The sequence below is a fragment of the Schistocerca piceifrons genome, chromosome 3 (assembly GCF_021461385.2).
Source record: "Schistocerca piceifrons isolate TAMUIC-IGC-003096 chromosome 3, iqSchPice1.1, whole genome shotgun sequence".
Lineage (NCBI taxonomy): Eukaryota > Metazoa > Arthropoda > Insecta > Orthoptera > Acrididae > Schistocerca > Schistocerca piceifrons.
In genome coordinates, this window is record NC_060140.1 from 717,010,371 (window position 1) to 717,030,703 (window position 20,333).

The 20,333-nt window shown below is 42.0% G+C and overlaps 1 protein-coding gene across 1 annotated transcript in view; it reads right to left on the reverse strand.

Moving 5' to 3' along the window:
- Nucleotides 1-20,333, reverse strand: part of LOC124788990 (cytosolic carboxypeptidase Nna1) — a 580,471-nt gene that overhangs the window by 360,975 nt on the left and 199,163 nt on the right. Inside the window, exon 8 of the mRNA XM_047256278.1 lies at nucleotides 3,286-3,396. Within this exon, the coding sequence (XP_047112234.1) occupies nucleotides 3,286-3,396 (111 nt within the window). The remainder of the gene's footprint in view (nucleotides 1-3,285; nucleotides 3,397-20,333) is intronic.

Genomic DNA, 20,333 nt, shown 5'->3' on the forward strand with positions numbered 1-20,333 from the left:
TTGTATCTGTAGCACTCTCTCCCCTATTTCACAATAATACAAAATGAGCTGCCCTTCTTTGAATTTTTTCAGTGTCTGATACAGAACCCACACTGCACAGCACTACTCCAGAAGAAGACAGAAACACAAAATGTAGGCAGTCTCTTTAGTAGACTTGTTGCATTTTCTAAGTGTTCTGCCCATAAATCACAGTCTTTGGTTCATTTCTCCCACAACATTATCTATGTCATCATTCCAATTTAAGTCATTTTTAATTGGAATCCCAAAGTATTTAGTTGAGTTCACAAACTTTATATTTGTGTGCTTTAACATGTAACCAAAATTCAGTGGATTCATTTTAGTACTCATGTGGATGGCTTCAAATTTGTCTTTATTCAGCATCAAGTGTCACTTTCTGCACCATACAGATATCTTGTCTAAATAATTTTGCAGTTTGTTCTGATCATCCGATGACTCTACAAGGTGGCAAATGACAGCATCATCTGTAAAAAATCTAAGAAGGCTGCTCAGATTGTCTCCTAAATTGATTAAATTGATTATGCATATCACAAACAGCAGAGGGCCTACAACACTTCCTTGGGGAACACCAGATATTGCTTCTGTTTTACTCAATGACTTTCTGTCACTTATTATGAACAATGACCTTTCTGACTGCAGTCATATAGTGTGGATAACCACATACAAGATAACACTGTTGTGGAACATTCTGCACAACTAACCACCAGTGAGCTTAACAGCTGCTTCAGAACACATACCATTTGGATCCCCAACCTCTTTCTAGTGTTAAAGCTCCTCTGAAATGGCCATGTGGGAACTGTATCTAACACATTTTCTATTCTTGAGGTTCGTTTGGTTATCCATTGATAATCTCAACCCTTAACCCTTTCCTTCTTGTCATTTTCAGTCCTCATTTCTTCCTAACTTTGTGTTCCTCTTCTTGGCTTCTCTTCTCTCTCTGCCTCCTCTTCATACTCAACTCCCTCAGCTTTATGTCAGTTGGCAGGAGAAGTCTACATTTTATCACTGTCATCAAGAACCATCTGTGTTATCCTCTGCTACCTACCAGTACTTTCATACCCATTCCTTGCCTCCTGCCCCCCCCCCCCCCCTCCACTATCACAATCTTGTGGAGATTAGTGTCTAGGTATCTGTGTGTATGTGAACATCTATCTATATAATAGAAGGAAACATTCCACGTGGGAAAAATTATATATAAAAACAAAGATGAGGTGACTTACCGAACGAAAGCGCTGGCAGGTCGATAGACACACAAAATTCAAGCTTTCACAACAAACAGTTGGTCTTTAAATATGTCTGCTTGTGTCTGTATGTGTGGATGGATATGTGCGTGTTTGCGAGTGTATACCTGTCCTTTTTTCCTCCTAAGGTAAGTCTTTCCGCTCCTGGGATTGGAATGACTCCTTACCCTCTCCCTTAAAACCCACTTCCTTTCGTCTTCCCCTATCCTTCCCTCTTTCCTGATGAGGCAACAGTTTGTTGCGAAAGCTTGAATTTTGTGTGTATGTTTGTGTTTGTTTGTGTGTCTATCGACCTGCCAGTGCTTTCGTTCGGTAAGTCACCTCATCTTTGTTTTTATATACACTCCTGGAAATTGAAATAAGAACACCGTGAATTCATTGTCCCAGGAAGGGGAAACTTTATTGACACATTCCTGGGGTCAGATACATCACATGATCACACTGACAGAACCACAGGCACATAGACACAGGCAACAGAGCATGCACAATGTCGGAACTAGTACAGTGTATATCCACCTTTCGCAGCAATGCAGGCTGCTATTCTCCCATGGAGACGATCGTAGAGATGCTGGATGTAGTCCTGTGGAACGGCTTGCCATGCCATTTCCACCTGGTGCCTCAGTTGGACCAGCGTTCGTGCTGGACGTGCAGACCGCGTGAGACGACGCTTCATCCAGTCCCAAACATGCTCAATGGGGGACAGATCCGGAGATCTTGCTGGCCAGGGTAGTTGACTTACACCTTCTAGAGCACGTTGGGTGGCACGGGATACATGCGGACGTGCATTGTCCTGTTGGAACAGCAAGTTCCCTTGCCGGTCTAGGAATGGTAGAACGATGGGTTCGATGACGGTTTGGATGTACCGTGCACTATTCAGTGTCCCCTCGACGATCACCAGTGGTGTACGGCCAGTGTAGGAGATCGCTCCCCACACCATGATGCCGGGTGTTGCCCCTGTGTGCCTCGGTCGTATGCAGTCCTGATTGTGGCGGTCACCTGCACGGCGCCAAACACGCATACGACCATCATTGGCACCAAGGCAGAAGCGACTCTCATCGCTGAAGACGACACCTCTCCATTCGTCCCTCCATTCACGCCTGTCACTGGAGGCGGGCTGCACGATGTTGGGGCGTGAGCGGAAGACGGCCTAACGGTGTGCGGGACCGTAGCCCAGCTTCATGGAGACGGTTGCGAATGGTCCTCGCCGATACCCCAGGAGCAACAGTGTCCCTAATTTGCTGGGAAGTGGCGGTGCAGTCCCCTACAGCACTGCGTAGGATCCTACGGTCTTGGCGTGCATCCGTGCGTCGCTGCGGTCCAGTCCCAGGTCGACGGGCACGTGCACCTTCCGCCAACCACTGGCGACAACATCGATGTACTGTGGAGACCTCACGCCCCACGTGTTGAGCAATTCGGCGGTACGTCAACCTGGCCTCCCGCATGCCCACTATACGCCCTCGCTCAAAGTCCGTCAACTGCACATACGGTTCACGTCCACGCTGTCGCGGCATGCTACCAGTGTTAAAGACTGCGATGGAGCTCCATATGCCACGGCAAACTGGCTGACACTGACGGCGGCGGAGCACAAATGCTGCGCAGCTAGCGCCATTCGACGGCCAACACCGCGGTTCCTGGTGTGTCCGCTGTGCCATGCGTGTGATCATTGCTTGTACAGCCCTCTCGCAGTGTCCGGAGCAAGTATGGTGGGTCTGACACACCGGTGTCAATGTGTTCTTTTTTCCATTTCCAGGAGTGTATAATGAACATCTATCTAGAGTCATGTAGGATATGGGTGCTGAAAAGTACACTGTCACTAGAAGAGCAGCAAAATTTTGAAATCGGAACTAATTTTATGATCCTTTAAATTTGTCCACATGTCCCCCATCAGTTATTTATTTATGGTAAAGAATTTAAGAAGTAGTGGAAAAATATTCATGACGACATACACATTATAACAGACATCATATTGTTGCAAACCAAACTAACAGTCAACAAAATATTTAAAAATTTTAAGAATAACAGTCACCTTTGCTTGTCCACTATCGCCTGTCAAAAAGTCCATGAATCCTTTCATCATCCACGATGAAGGAGTCTCACCAGGATGAACACGTGCAGTTACTACAATTGCTTTCTTCTTCTGGAAAGAACACATTCAGACACTTTAGCTATTACCAGTTTATAAAGAGATAAAAGTAAACACAGAGGAAGTAAGAGTCATTTTAAGCTTTCTGCCAGCATTTATGAATGAGTACAGACATCCAAATTGGTAAGTTCTAGAGTGTGATCTACTGTCTCACTGCCCATGCTCATTTCCTACTATTTAAGTTACACAATCAAGTCATAAGATTAAGAGAAGAAATTACAGACAAACACATCACAAATGTGTGCTCTATTTAGTCTAATAATGATTTGAGCAAAACACTTGATAATCAGACCTTTGGATCTATAGATATCTGTATTTTAATTGAATGCTACCATTAGAATTCACTGTAATACATGACAGGAGCATCCGACCATCACGGAGCTCAGTGCTGCCTAGAGCCCGGTGAAATGTGACTCACACATGGTGGAGCTGGAGCAAATTGTACGGAAAGTTCTGGAGTCTTGAAGAAAGGATACTATGAGAAAAAGCTACAGCTCAGATGCAGTTTGTGGTGTCTGACACTCCATAGCAACAGGTGATTGGACTCACCTCAAGCACTAAAGGATAAGAGGAGCAAAAGAAGTTCGTAAGGAAAACTGTATTTATAAGGAGTGAGCATGATTGTAAAGTTATTTCAAAGTGTTACTAGAGAGTTCACACTGGACGAATCAGAGTACCATGTAATAACATCAAAAGTGTACATGTTATGAAAAGTGACAGCAGAGGACATTCTGATTTGAACAGCGTTGAAAAGGTACAGGTTAGGAAGTTGTGGGAGAATTTCAAATACACCAGTTTGGGCAAGAAGCTATGGTAACAATCAGAATGGTAAATTTATTATACAAAAGGTCATCTGAAATGAGTGGATGTCAGTAACATGCAACTGCATAAATAATAAATATTACCAGAATATTTAAGGAAAGTCACTAACCAGCCACAAGTGCTAGACAGACATGTATAGCTGCATTTAACCCTAGGTAAGTAATGAAAACAGACTAAGCAGCCGAAAGCACTAGAAATACATGTATCTTAGTGTTTAATCTTAAATGTACAGCCAGTTTTAGCGTTGTGACATGAAACAGACTGTGCAGCACATGAGCACCAGGTTAGAGTAGTAAATGATTAATGCACAAATATCTAAGGATAAAAGAAAGATGGAAATAAGAGCCTAGAAAGTGTGATTCTCATGAAGTCACACTGTTTCATTCCAATGATTTGAATCACCAAGGTCCTTTCCATCAGTTATTTTTATGATAATCTTTGTTAGCAGCTTGGAAAGAGTCAGGAAAGGCTTCCACTGTTTTCAAGATTCAGGCTCATAGAACTGCAACAGTATCATGTAAAAAAGTAGCCAGAACAAATAGATTGGGTCTAAACTTCAACAAACCACTGTCGTGTAAATCATTAGTTGGTGGCATTAAGCACCACTGCAGGGCTAAGTTCTGAGGTTTGTGAACCTAGCGTGCAGTTGAGTAAGAGATAAACCTTATGGGCAACTCACTGACATTGTCTGCAACAAGGAAGGAAGTGACACTGTCACATCACTACACAGAGCAGGATAACCTTCTTCTGTCCCGTATCTTTCAGCAGATCTTACTACTGAATGAAGCAACACAGGTGGAAAGCCACTATGAAACCATCTCCAAATGCAACAATCACTGTCACAGCCATGGGAGCAAGTTTTGTAGAGGTGTGTTGTAAGTGTAGTAGAATTTGAGATTTTGATTAGAGAGGAGTAAAAAACAAGTAAACAATGGTCTAGTATTAGGAAGTTGTGAAACGTCTTTATTGTTGTGTTTGTGTCTAGATATTAATTTTTTTTCAGATTATTTGTGTCTTTTTTTTCCTAGTGGAAATATGATTAAATTAATTTGATATGGATCTAAAAGGTCAGAAATAAAAGATGAGTTGGCAACAAGACCAACTCTTAGAGTCATTAGATTAGTGGTAATTGGTGTGAATCAAGTATTTGTGAGGCCTGTGGTTTTCATCTGTATCTCATAATACTAATATGCATATAACAACTAACAGCAAAAACCTAAAACATCAACTAATGTTGAGAGCTTCCTTTCCTACTCAGCAAAAAAGTACTTAGAGAGACACTAATATTTTAAGATGTGCTTAATTTTAATTGATGTTTGTGTATTCTTCTTCTTCTGTATCCGGATGCACCAATTACATCTCCCCTTCCCAGTAATTAGCAACATAGGTTGCTTTGTCATTGACTTTCAAAATATCGTCTTTAGTGCATGTTATAGACATACATGGGCAAATCAATAGGTGGTCCAAGTCCTGTATTGCTCCACATTCACACCTATCACTATCACTGTAGCACCATTTAAATAAGGTTGATATGCACCCAGTTACTCCAGTGTGCAGCCAGTTTAATGACCTCCAAGTTGTAAAAGTAGTTGAAATCCTGCAGATCCCTCCTCAAGTAGTTCCATTGTGGAGTGTGGCACCATTTCTTCCCAAAGAGATAGCCGCGTTACGATGGGCTTGGTGGCAAGTTTTTCAGTAGTTTCAATGAAACTCCCGCAGGATTTTAGCCGGACACGTTGTTTTCGGTGCATATGTATCGGGTGTCGAGGATCATTCATTTGTTTTGATCTTTCAATCATGGCTATGCCTATGATGGGATAAATTTTGTCTTTGGGAGTTGGTTTGAGGCATCCTATGGCAGTACGTACAGTTTTGTTTACGGTGACATCAACTTACTTAGTGTGAGCAGAGTTCCTCCAAACTGGCGCCACGTATTCCGCTGCTGAGATACTCAGCGCCAGACCCATCGTGCACAAAACGTGTGGTTGAGCTCCCCACGATGAACCTGTTAGCTTCTGCAGTATGTTGTTCCTGGCACAGACCTTTTTTATAGTGTTATGACAGTGCTGCTTAAAAGTAAGCACTCCGTCCAGTGTTACTCCCAGGTATTTAGGGATGTTTGTATGCTTCAGCTCTTCCCCTTGCCACATGACTCGGAGTTTCTGTTTGGCTTGTTTGTTCCTAAGATGGAAGGTGGATACTTGAGATTTGCTAGGGTTTGGTTTGAGATTATTGCCTTCGTAAGAGGTAGCAAGTTCTGTTAAAGCTCCTGTAAGATTCTCCTCCACTTGTTCAAAGGTTTTATCCTGTGTGGTCACTGCTGCATCATCGGCATAAATGAACATTCATGTCTGGTGGCTGATGGGAAAGTCATTCGTATAGATGTTAAATAATATTGGAGCAAGACACTACCATTTTTCTGTGTCCTCCATCAGCTGTTTTTAGATTGTAAGGTTACATAGTAGCGTTTGTTATGTAGCATGCATTGCACGAACATAGAAAGGGTGTAGTCCTTAGTGACATTATACACCTTCTGGGTAAGCAACTTTTGGTTAACTGTGTCATATGCGGCACTGAGATCCAGGAATGCGACCCTGGTTACTTCTCCTCTATGATAGCCATCTTCGATGTACTGTGTGAGATTAAGGATTTGGCCACAGCATGATTTTCCTGGTCAAAATCCAGCTTGTTCTTTAATGAGGGCTTTGTCCACATAATCAGCTATGCGTTTGAGTATCATTCGCTCCAGCACTTTAAATAGATGACAAAGTATTGAGACAGGCCGGAAATTTTTAGCTTCAGCTGGGTCTTTCCGTGGATTTAGTAACGCAACAACCTGAGCTTTCCTCCACAGTTTAGGAATTTGCATTGTTATAATACCATTATTCATTAGCTCTAGGATCTGTGCTTGTACTCTCGGTCCAAAATGTTTAATTTGCTCAGATCTCAGATCGTCGAGGTCAGCGGCCTTATTGTTTTTCAAATAGTTGATGGCGTCTTGTAGCTCCAGAATGAAGAACGGGCGAGCTAGGAAGCTAATCTCCTCGTTCAATTTTCTTTTGATTTTTCCATTCCTGATCTTTCTTTTAGTTTGTGTATTTGACAATGAGCTAAGTAAAGTTAGCCACTTACCTCAAAGGCAGAGCGATAAGTAGTCCGGACATTCCAGGTTAGAGGAGAAAAATGGAGATTGTTTTATTGTTTACCTTCCAGTAGCAATAATGGACCTGTGGTCTAGGGGTAGCCACTCTGACAAGTAAACAAAATATTCTGGGTCCCAGGTTTGTATCCAGCCATATCTTAAATTATGAATAAAAGTCTTGAGCAATGGCAGCTGAATACTTCTGGTATAAGCAGTCACCCTTGTTCTGCCAACAGCCATTCCAAAGATGGCAGAGGAGCAAACAGAGGTTCAGTGTATTCTCTTGCCCTTTGGGACAAGTGATGATCAGTGGTGTAAGGAGGAACAAGGCAATGGAAACTGCTGCATTAAAAGACACCTAATGTGCATCCACAGGACTTGTGGTCTATAACTGAAAAACTGTCATGATGATCTCTCCATTGGCAAAAGATTCTGGACTAGTTTCCCATTTGGCTCTCCAGGTAGGGACTGCCAAGGCAGAGTTGACCATTAGAAAAATATGGAAGAACCAATGCTGGGATAAAAGTCTACGAGTTCGAGTATGGAATGTCAGAAGTTCGAACATAGTATGAAAGTTAGAAAATCTGTAAAGGGAAATGAAAAAGCTCAATCTCATCATAGTGGCAGGTGGGACAGTGAAAGTGAAGTTAAATGGGAAGAAAAATAATTACTGGTAAAATGAAAATAAGGTAATATTGTCAGTAGCATAAAATGTTACAACAGGAGTAGGATTCATTATGAATAGGAAAGGAAGGAGGGCAAAGAGAGGACAACTGTGAACACTTCAGTAATAGGGTTGTTCTCATAAGATTTGACAGCAAACCAATGTTGATAATGGTAGTTCCGCTACACATGCCAATGTGCAAGCAGAAAATAAAGAGATACATTAAGTATATAAGGATATTAAACTGATAATTAAGTATATAAAGATAGATGAAAATCTAATAATCATGTGGGACTGGAATACGGTTGTCATGGAAGGAACAGGAGACAGTTTCATTAGAGAATATGGGCTTGGCAATAAGAACAAGAAGGATAAAGACCAACGGAGCCCTGCAATAAAGTTCAAATGGCAATAGCAAATACTACATTCAAGAATCACAAGAGGAGGTGGTATACTTGAAAAGACATGAGACATGGGAAGGTTCCAACTGGATTATATCATTATCAGACAGAGATTCTAAAATCAGATATTGGACTGTAAGGCACACCCAGGTGCAGATATAGACTCAGTTCACAATAAATGAAGAGTGGATTGAAGTTTAAGAGAGTCACCCAAAAGAATCAGCTTGGAAGCAAGTGGGATACGGAAGTGCTGGGAAGTGATGGGATGCATTTGGAGTTCTCTAACAACATGGATACTGTGACAAGGGTTATCTCAGTATGCAGTTCATTTGAAGAGGGGTGAACATCTCTAAAAATGGCAATCACAGATGTTGGACAGACAAACATAGGTACAACGACAGTAGCTGTGAAGAACCCTTGGGTAACAGAAGAAATACTTCAACTTATCAACAAAAGAAGTAAGTATAAAAAGTTGAGAAGAAGACAGGAATATAGCAATACAAATCCCTTAGGAATGAAATTTGGGAGAAGTGACTCAGCATATAAAAAAGTCAAAAGAAACTTCTGTGAAATAATAGTGAGGGTGATAACATTAAGAGTGCAAAGAGAATTTCACTGTTAAGCACAGAAGAGAGAGCACATAGGTGGAAAGATTGAGGAAAGACTCTTTCCTTCTAAACCCATTCAGTACGCCTCCCCTTACCTAGTGTTCGGCCACCTTTTCCATACTCTCCCCATTTCGTAACTTTGCCAATCCTTTTTCTTCATCCTCTTCCTTTCCCTTCACAGCACCAGCTAGAAGAAGGAGCTGCTGGCTCCACAAGCTTGCAAATGTCCTTAAACTTTATGTGTGTGTATTCTCCTGCTGTTGCTTGGGGAATAGATTTTTTTTATCTGTCCCATTACATGAGAATATCTTAACATTCCAATTGCTTGTGGATTTATTGCTGAGAGGACTGAAACCTTTCATGTGCTTAGTGTATTTAGACAACACCATTGTGCTTTCCACTTCTCTAGAGGAAATTGCACAATAACTAAGAGAGAAATTCAAACTCCGTCACCCCTGTTTTGGCATACATTGATATTAAGAAACCATTTTTACTCTCCCGTGATGTCAGTAATTTTGCAGTTGGATGTGTCCTTGCTCAAGATCAAGGAGAATTTGAACATCTTATTGGATATACATCTAGCAAGTTAAATCAAGGTGAGCTTAACTTTACACAACAGAGAAGGAGTTATTGCTTATACGAGAGAAAATTTACAGTTGTGATGCGTTATGCCACATTAATGTGATTGTTAAGCCTCAAGGATTTTACAACAATTGGCTGTTTATTCTGAAATCCTTTACAGAAAGAATTTTGCTCCAGTCACATGGTAGTACACAACAATACCACAGAGGAAAAAGGTAACCAATGTGTGAGTAGCCTCACTGTGCTAGTGACCTACATGCCAGCATAATATTAAAAGTTATGTACAGTCTTGCCTACTATGTGACCAAAGAGCACACTATATAAAACTAAAAATTCTTCTTCAAATACTTTCACATCCATTAAAAAATTTGACTTAGTTGCTTTCCCAATTCCAGGTCAAAGTAATAAATATGTTCTATCGATTATTGGTCACTTTTCCCATTTTTCGGTTATGGTTAGTCAGTTGATTTGGGGGAGGGGACCAAAGAGCAAGGTCATTGCTACAATCGGATTAGCGAAGGATGGAGAAGGAAATCAGCCATGCTCTTCCAAAGGAAGTGATTTAGGGTTATCCCAGGAAACCTCAATCAGCATGACCAGATGTGGGTTTGAACCGTTGGCCTTCCAAATGTGAGTCCAGTGTGCTAACCACTGCACCACCTTGCTCGGTTTTAGTTGTGGCTCCACTGGCAAATTTTCTGAATTTTCTGCTTGGAAACTCTAAACCTCTCCAGAAAGATCAAAGGAGAAAATTCTTATTATCAATTTCCACACAGGTTTCCAAGTTATTAATAATCAAGAAATGGTAATTACCCTCTTCTATGCAAAAGGTAATGTCCACATAAGGCATGTCCATAACCAATTCTCTAAATAATGCATTATGTGAATCAGAATCATACAAACTGGGACAGATTGCTCCCATACATTACATTACATTATACAAATCTACTGGCTGCATGGATGTAAAATGCATTCATCATTTGAATTAGGAAAGGTGCCCCCAGGTATTGTTGCTACTGTGGTAAAACAGCTGCCTCAATGCTTGAGGACCATCTGTAACAAATTTAGACCTACAATGTTGCTGCTGTTGCTAGGTAAGTTAAGTGGAGAAATGTCAGAATTCCAGATTATAAGCCTCGGCAATGGTTGTTGTTATGGAATCAGGCTACAAAAAAGGGAAAGATTAAAAAGTTCACCACTCTTCAGAAAATCCCTTAGAAATATTAAGACTGATCTCGGCAGTCAGTGCAGAGTTACAGCCACCACACCAAGTAGTTATGGTGCACTTTGACTGGTGTAACTTCACCAGGTATGACATGACAGTTATCTGCAGAAATCAGCCATGACAGCACCCAAGACACATAAAAGCCAGCCGCATTCCTGAAGATGTGCTCTAGTCAGCAGCCTGCCATTACACACCAGTATAATCTGTGACTGGAACCTTCATATCAGATTCATTTCAAGGACTGAGCAGCTACCAGGCTTGAGAGTGAATAGAATAAGACAGTTACTGTTAGCTGCCAAAATAACTTCTATTTCTAAAGTTACTTAATTTAATTTCCCAAATATATGGGTGTATTTTTGCAAATTCTTTGGGGGTAAGTTTACATTATTTATGTAATTTTTCGCATTTTTTCCAACACCATGGATCCTTGCTCTTTCCACCTGCATCAATACAGAAAAGTTTCCTTATCCCTAGCCAGAACCCAGTCCCACATACTGTTCCTGCATTGTTGCTTGGCTCATGGAATCCCCCCCCCCCCCCCCCAAATGGCTTTACCAGCAAATTACTCATCTCCGGCTGCCATCCCTCCTTCCACAATGACAATGACCTCCATGTGTTCAGATTCCACGAGTCCTTAGCCCTCACCAACACAGTCCTGCAAAACCATATCAACCAAGCCCACACTTCCTTGCAATACCTTCTCTCCATTCACAAGATTCTCCTGCTACGTAATCCCAAATTCCTGAAACCCATAGCACACTTTGGAACTCTTGCCCTCCATGAACTAGAGCAACATGTACAACATCACCTCAAAAAACTCTCCACCCTGCTCACTTCCTACTCCTGCTTTAGAGTACCACTGTCCACCACCCCTACAACAACTTCCAAACCTCCCTCACATACCCTCAGAGATGACAAACACTGTCTCGCAGACCTACTACATTTACCCACCCTCCAAAACTTCCTCCCACCATCACAAAGAATCCTGAACTTAAACAGCTCTGAAACACAGTCTTCAACCTTTCCTCCAGAAGCCTTAGCCCCACAGAAATATCAGCCCTCTCAAAGGAACTCACCTTTTACCCCACTCTCAAATTCAATCATACAGGACTTGTTAAAGACCTTCTCTCCTTCTCCTGGTCCCTACAGTGGAAACACTTTTTCGCCACCAACCCTACCAATCAGACTCAACTAAAGACCAAGGCTGAACCGTGCCTGACTCAGTTCGCTCCTCCATCCAATCGTGATCCACCCTCACTGCCCCCAAATCACCCCCTATTAACTTTCCAGAATTTCTTACCCTTTAGCCTAGTTTCACCACCACTCCCAAAATCCCTCAACATGCAAACTAACCTTATATCTGCAGAAAGAACTGTAGTCCACAATCTAAAAACTGATCCCGACATTACAATCCTACCTGCAGACAAAGGCTCCACCACTGTTGTTTTGAAACACAAGAATTACCTGGCAGAAGGATTCCACCAGCTGTCTGATACATCCATCTTACCATAGTGACTCCATCCCAGAAATCTAGCAGGATCTCCAGTTACTCCTGAAATCCTTAGGCCCATCCCAGAACTTCTCACCAAAATCCGTCTCTCTGCTCACCCCTACCACTCCCCACACTCCTACCTTCTACATGCTTCCTAAGGTCCTCAAACCCAACCATCCAGGACACCCCATTGTGGCCAGTTACTATGCCCCCACTGAGAGAATCTCTGCTCTTGTTGACCAACACCTTCAACCTATTATCTGAAACCTACCTTCTTACATAAAAGGTACGAACCACTTCATCCACCAACTCTCCACAGTCCCTGTCTCTTTACCATACCGTGCCCTGCTCATCAGTATTGATGCCACCTCCCTTTACACTAATATCCCTAGTGCTCATGGCCTTACCACTATTGAAAACTACCTTACCCAATGCTCGATGGATTCCAAACCAACAGCCTCCTTCCTAAGCACCCAGAATGCTAAACCCCTCACCCGGTTCAGATTCATTAATGACATCTTTGCGATCTGGATTGAGAGTGAGGACACCCTTTGTACATTCCTCCAGAACCTCAACAGCTTCTCCCACACTTGCTTCACATGGTCCTACTCGATTCAACAAGCCACCTTCTTAGATGTTGACCTCCACCTCATAGATGGCTACATCAGTCCCTCTGTCCATATCCAACCTACTAACCACCAGCAAAAGATCCACTTCAACTGCTGCCATCTGTTCCATACAGCATAGCCACCTGTGATCGTTGCTTTGGCAGTGATGGGCAGTCCCACTGAGGTCTTCACAGACTGTAATTATCCTCCCAACATTGTACAAAAACAAATCTCCCGTGCCTTTATCTTTCCAGTCTCCCACCACCTCTCAAAGTCTCGCCATCTGGCCACGGAGGAAAATTTGAAATATACTGAGGGACTCACTGAGGCCTTCACAGACTGTAATTATCCTCCCAACCTTGTGCAAAAACAAATCTCCCATGCCTTATCTTTCCAATCTCCCACTACCTACCATAGTCTCACCATCTGGCCACAGAGGAGTATTCCCTTCGTAACTCAGGACCACCCAGGATTGAAGTAACTGAATTACATTCTCCACGAGGGCTTCGACTACCTAACGTCATGCACTGAAATGATAAATGTCCTGCCCACTATCCTTCCCAGCCCTCCCATATTGTATTCTGCTCTCCACCGAACCTACAAAACATACTCTTCAACCCCTATGCAACTCCTGCTCCAAACCCCTTACCTCTTGGATCATGTCCCTATAATGGACCTACATGCAAGTCCTATCCCATACATCCTCCCACCATCACCTACTCATGTCCAATTACAAATATCACCTGTCCCATCAAAGGCAGGGCTACCTTAAAAACCAGTCATGTGACCTACAAGCTAAGCTGCAACAACTGTGCTGGATTGTATGTGGGCATGACAGCCAACAGGGTGTCTATCCGCATGAATGGTCACTGAACAACTGTGGCCAAGAAAGAAGTGGACCACCCTGTAGCTGAGCACACTGCCCAACACAACATCCTGCTTTTCAATGACTACTTCACTGCCTGTACCACATGGATCCTTGCTACCAACACCAGGTTTTTTGAACTGCACAGATGGGAACTCTCCCTGCAATTTACCCTATGTTCCTGTAACCCTCCTGGTCTCAACCTTCATTAATCATTGTCCTCACCCATCCAGCCACTTCCTTGTTCCCATTTCAGCACTACACAGCCCTCATTCCACCAATGCACCCACTCTTTTTACTTCTCTCCTTTTCCCCCCAACCCCTCCACCTCTCCCCTGCCCCTGTCTAACTTCCCAACTGCACCTAGCTACCCTACCCACTCTCCACCTTGTCCCTGCACACTCCCCAGTAGCATTTGACTGTCCCCCACCCCTACCCTACTATCCATCACCCTTCCCACCCCAGCCTCCTCCTTACTCCCACCTCGTCGCCACTCCTATCATGCACTGCTGCTGCTGCTCACAGTGCGGCTTCAGCTGCCAGAGACTTCAGTCATGTATGTGTAAGTTGTGTTTGCATGTGTGTGTGTGTGTGTGTGTGTGTGTGGTGTCTATTTTTGACACTGACACTGGCCTTGTTGGCCAAAAACTTATTTGTGACAGTCTTTTTGTTGTGCCTTCTGCGACTCAGCATCTCTGCTATATGGTGAGTAGCAACTTTCCTTTTCATAATACTGTTACATTCCATCCTGGATTTTATACTGTATATTTTCTTGTTTTCAACTGCAGAGCAGGAATAATATGTGACTGCTGTTTCTTATTGCAATTTTTTTGGCTGAATTCATTTTATGTATGTATGCTTCACTTAAAAGAGTGCTTTCCTGTGCCATAACCATACTGCCTGTAAATGCCTTGTTGACGTATGCAAGTGAAGGTTGTCACCATTGTGCTACTGTAGCTCATCCCAGGTCAGCTCTTCTGCTGTTGTTGTGCACTTTTCTACTACCATTAGCAGCCATCAACTTTTTTTTTGCCGTCAACTTTTTTTTGCCATCAACTTTTATTTCATTTTTGCATGTTTTATATCTGTCCTTTCAGCATTCTTGAAGCCTATTATCATCATTATTGATGAATTCTCTTCCTTCAAGGTTGCAGACTTGTGATGGAACAGGGACTAGTATCTGAGAATTGAACTGAGAACCCCTATTCCTCTTAATGCAAATCTTCCCGTAAACCAGTGGTAATTAGATTCTCATCACTTCTTCTTATCTTTTTGAGAGTTTTAATTTAGATTCTATGGCCCTGAATTCATATAGCTAAATGTTGTCTCTCATGTTAGTATTTCACTAATTAGCTCTTTAGAGATATTATGTAGATAATTAAGAATTTATTTCTTTGTTTTTACCCATACTACTGCCTCTGAGAGTTTTTTGCTGGAGTTCTGGTTCACCCAGGGAGAGAGGAGGAAGGGGGAGGGGGGAGAGCAGAGCAGATGGAAGAAGAGAAGGGGAAAAGTTCTGCCAGTGTGTTGGCGTGACAGAGGACATTTGAAGTACTGGAGTGGGATCAGAGCTGGGGATAGGTGTTAGTGGCTAGTGGAGATTTAGGCCAGGGGTTGTGGAAGTGAAGCATATGTTGTAGTGATATTTGTCGCCAATACATTTCAGAAAATATGGTGTTGTTAGGAAGCCAACAGCCTTGCTGCAGTGGTAACACCAGTTCCCGTCAGATCACCGAAGTTAAGTACTTTTGAGCTTAGCTACCACTTGGATGGGACAGCAGAGAGCTATTGGCAAATGGGGTGCACCCAGCCTTTGTGAGGCTTATTGTACCTTGTATGCCATCTAAAATGGATTTGCACTGTCTCGTATGTGTCTAGCAAATGTAAACAGATAATCTATTGTGTTTGTTTTTGGATCCTGTCTCGTGGGCCCCTACCACCATGGCACAGCGCATCCTCAGGTTGCGGATAGGGGATATGGCCTTCAGATATGAAGGGTAGCTGCGAATACAAAAAAATAAGCAGTCACGAACAGCCGGTGGGGAGCAGGTGATGGCGTGATGAACCATCCCCGTTTCTTCTTCTCTTACTATCAAATCTATTCATCAAGAATCAGCAACATTAATGGGCATGGGTCCCTTTGAAGTAAAATATTTCGGAGGTAAACTAGGTTCCCATTCGGATCTCCGGGCGGAACCTATTTCGAAGAGATTCAGGCCGAAAGGAACTTTCAGGTTGGGAACATGGAACGTTAAAAGTTTGAACAGGCCAGGAACATTCCAGACACTATTAGACAAATTAGATAGATATGATGTAGACATTACAGCTATTCAAGAAACTCGGTGGCAGGGGAAGGGCAGCATAAAGAGGGGTAACTATACATTTTTCTATGGAGGTGCGGAAGCTCACAGTTTCAGAACAGGTTTTGCAGTACAGAGAAAAGTGTTTCACGCAATCAGAGATATAAGGTTCCTTAGTGACCGACTATCAGTTATAGTGTTGTCTGGCAGGTGGAATAGACTAGTAGTAATTAATGTACACGCACCAACTGAGGACACTGAAGAGGTTGTTAAAGACGGCTTTTATGAAGAAGTAGATCAACTGTGGGATGAGTTCTCCTCGTATGATACAAAATTAATCATAGGTGATTTTAATGCGAAGGTAGGGAAGGAGGAAGCATTCTGGCCTACAATTGGGAAAGAAAGTTTACACAACATTTTGAATGATAATGGCACAAGGGTGGTTAATTTTGCTGTTTCAAAAGACATGTTTGTTGAGAGCACATATTTCAAAAGGAAGGACATTCATAAAGCAACTTGGGTCTCTCCGGATGGACACACCCGAAACCAAATTGATCATGTTCTTGTAGATCGGAGATGGCACACTAGTATAGAAAATGTTAGGACTTTCAGGGGAGCAGACTGCAATTTTGATCATTTTCTTGTAGTTGCCAAAGTTCATCAATGGCTATCTACAGCAACATCAAGGTGTCACACTGCAGAACTTGTTAGGTTCAACACTGACAAGCTAAATGATGAAAACTTTAGAAGAAGGTACATGACAGAAATTTCAAATAGGTTTGATGCTCTCAGGACACATGAAGATCAAGACGAGGATGTAAATAAACAGTGGATCATCGTAAGGAATAATATCAAAGAGGCAGCGAAGGTCACAATAGGTACAATTAAGACGAACAGGAGGAAACCGTGGTTTGATGAGGAGTGCAAGAAATTGGTAGAGGAAAGGAGAAAAGCACAATTAGATTGGGATAGAATGGGAGACAGAAAACGAGAGAAATTCTTGAACTTGAGAAGGGAAGTTAGTCGTAGGCTACGGGCAAAAAAGAGGGATTATTTGAACAATCAAATTACAAAAATGGAAACAAACAGTAAAACAAAAAAAAAAAAAAAAAAAAAAAATAGGGAACTTTACCTAGACATAAATGGGTATAGGAAGGGCTTCAGGGCTAGGACAAATGCACTTCGAGGGGATGCTGGGGGAATACTGACAGACCCCAGTGCTATATTAAGTAAATGGAGGGCGCATTTTGAGCATCTATTAAATGTACACCAGGAAGCAGGAAATGAGCAGGCATACGAAATACATACAGCAGAACCCCAGATACCTGAACCAACATTAAGGGAAGCAAGAGATGCAATCAACAAATTGAAAAACCATAAAGCACCAGGATCAGATTGCAAAACTGCAGAATTAGTTAAAAATGGGGGACAGAAATTGGTGGAAGTAGTTCACAAAGTGATAACTCAAGTATGGAACTCAGAGATGATACCTGAAGAGTGGCAGCAGTCCATTCTGATCCCTATTTTTAAGAAGTGTGACAAAATGGATTGTAGTAATTATAGAGGGATATCGCTATTACCAGTATGTTCCAAAATTTTCTCGAATATTCTGCTAAGCAGGCTTACACCATATGCAGATGAAATTGTGAGGGATTACCAAGCCGGATTTCAGAGGAACAGATCAACTATAGGCCAAATATTCACCCTGAGTCAAATTTTGGAAAAGAAATGGGAATACAATAAACCAGTTCATAATCTTTTCATAGATTTTACAAAAGCATATCATTCAGTATTGCAATCAAAATTGTACAGAATTCTTTTGGAACTTGGAATACCAAAGAAGTATGTTAGACTTATAGAAGCGAGTTTGAAAAACACAAAAGGTAGAGTACGCATGGGGAAATTGGAGTCAGAAGAATTTGTAATAAAGAACGGACTTAAGCAGGGAGATGCCCTGTCTCCGCTACTTTTTAATTTAGTCCTAGAATATATTGTACGAATAGCAGCAGATAATTCAGAGGGTGTGGAGTTAAATGGAAATATTAAGATATTAGGGTATGCAGATGATCTAAACATCATTAGCAATAGGAAAGAATCTGCAATAGCAAATGAGAATGCATTAATCAAGGCTAGTGAAGATGTAGGTCTAAGGATAAGTGAAGACAAAACTAAATACCTGGTTACTACTAGAATGCCAACAGCAGTAGATCAGGAGATGTTAAGAGTTGGAGACATGCAGTTTGAAAAAGTGAACACATTTAAGTATCTAGGCATGGACATCACTTCGAGAAATGAGATTGAATCCGAACTGAAGAAGAGATTATGGGTGGGAAATGAATGCTACTTTTCATTGAATAGATTACTTTCATCACGGATATTGTCTAGGAATTTAAAGATTAGAATATACAAAACTATTATTCTACCAGTTATGCTGTATGGGTGTGAGAGACCAAGCCATTTCGAGTATTTGAAAACAAAATTTTGAGGAAAATTTTCAGAGCAAAAAGGGATGACACTAGCGGAGAGTGGCGAAAACTGCATAATGAAGAGCTTCACGAACTCTATTCAAGCCCTGACATAATCAGTATTATTAAATCATGTAGGCTGCGATGGGCGGGTCACGTAGCTCGAATCGATGAGGGCAGAGCAGTGCGCAGAGTACTGGTAGGGCACCTAGAGGGAAAACATCCTGTGGGGAGACCATGGCATAGATGGGAGGACAATGTGAAGGCTGATTTAAGGAGCCTAGGTATTGAAGGTGAATGGAAGGAAATAGCCCATGACAGGGATAGGTGGCTAAAATATGTTGCTGCGGTAATGGACTCTCGAGTGTGGTATGACCAGAGAGTAAGTAAGTAAGTAAGTATGTATTTGGATCATACAACAAGCATCTGTGAGCAACATATATATGGACATGGCCTTTTAGACATGATGCTGTATGTTTTTAAATATTTAAGCAATGACAAACATTTGTAATGTGCTAAGTTTTATGTACTTGAAATCTTGTGCTTGAGGTCAGCATAAAATGAGCATCGTTTACTACCAAAAAATGTTTATGACCTGAAGATAACAGCTAAACTGTTAAAAGCGGTTGTCTTGAATAAAAAATATTTTTTGTGATTTTGGCTTTTAAATGGTTTCTAACAATTAAAACAGATCACCATTCAAAATTCGCATAGTGAAAAAATTCAGTCCGGCTGTAGGAGGGATGCGGAAGTCAGTGAGCATGATATTCCTCATCTCGGGGCACAATGACATATAGCTCCAGTCCTGGGTGGTACTGTGTCAGAACAGGAGTGCTCCTTTGTGGACAGACAATTGATATATGGGAGGTGCTACATTACTGGAGAGACAGGTAATGGGAGATCTGTTTCTGGACAAGGTTGGAAGGATAATTTTGGTATATTTGGAGAGTGACTGCTTGCCACTACAGATGCAATGACCATGGGTTGTTAAGCTGTATCGATGGGATTTGGTAAGGAATGGATGTCAGCTGTCAAAGTGTATGTGTTGCTGGTGGCTGGTAGATGGATGTGCAGATGCAGCTGCACTTAAGGAGGTCAATATCAAGGAAGGTGGGTTCAGTACGACCAAGACAGAGAAAGTGTTGAGGTTCTGGAGAAATATGGATAGGGTGTCCTTACCCTCAGTCCAGATAATGAAGATGTCATCAATGAATCTGAACCAGGTGAGAGATTTGGGATCCTGCATGATTAGAAATGTTTCCTCTAGATAGCCTATGAATAAGTTGGCATAGGATGGTGCCATGTGGGTGCCTATTGCTGAACCAGGGATTTGTATGTAGGTGATTCCCTCAAAGGAAAAGTAATTGCTGGAGAGGATACAGTTTGTCATGGTGAGGAGATAGAAGTTCTGTAGTCAGTTGGGTGTTGGGAAATGTAGTGTTTAATAGCGGCAAGGCCATGGGCATAGGGGATATTAGTATAGAGGGAATTGGCAATGATAGTAGTGAGCAGGGTGCCAAGTGCTAAAGAAACAGGAACCTTGGAGAGTCGGTGGAGGAAATGGTTGTGTCTTTTATGTAGGAGGGTAGGTTACAGGTAATAGTCTGAAGGTATTGGTCCATGAGAGCAAAGATTCCTATTGCTAATGATGTTTAGATCATCTGCATACCCTAATATCTTAATATTTCCATTTAAGTCCACACCCTCTGAATTATCTGCTGCCATTCGTACAATATAGTCTAGGACTAAATTAAAAA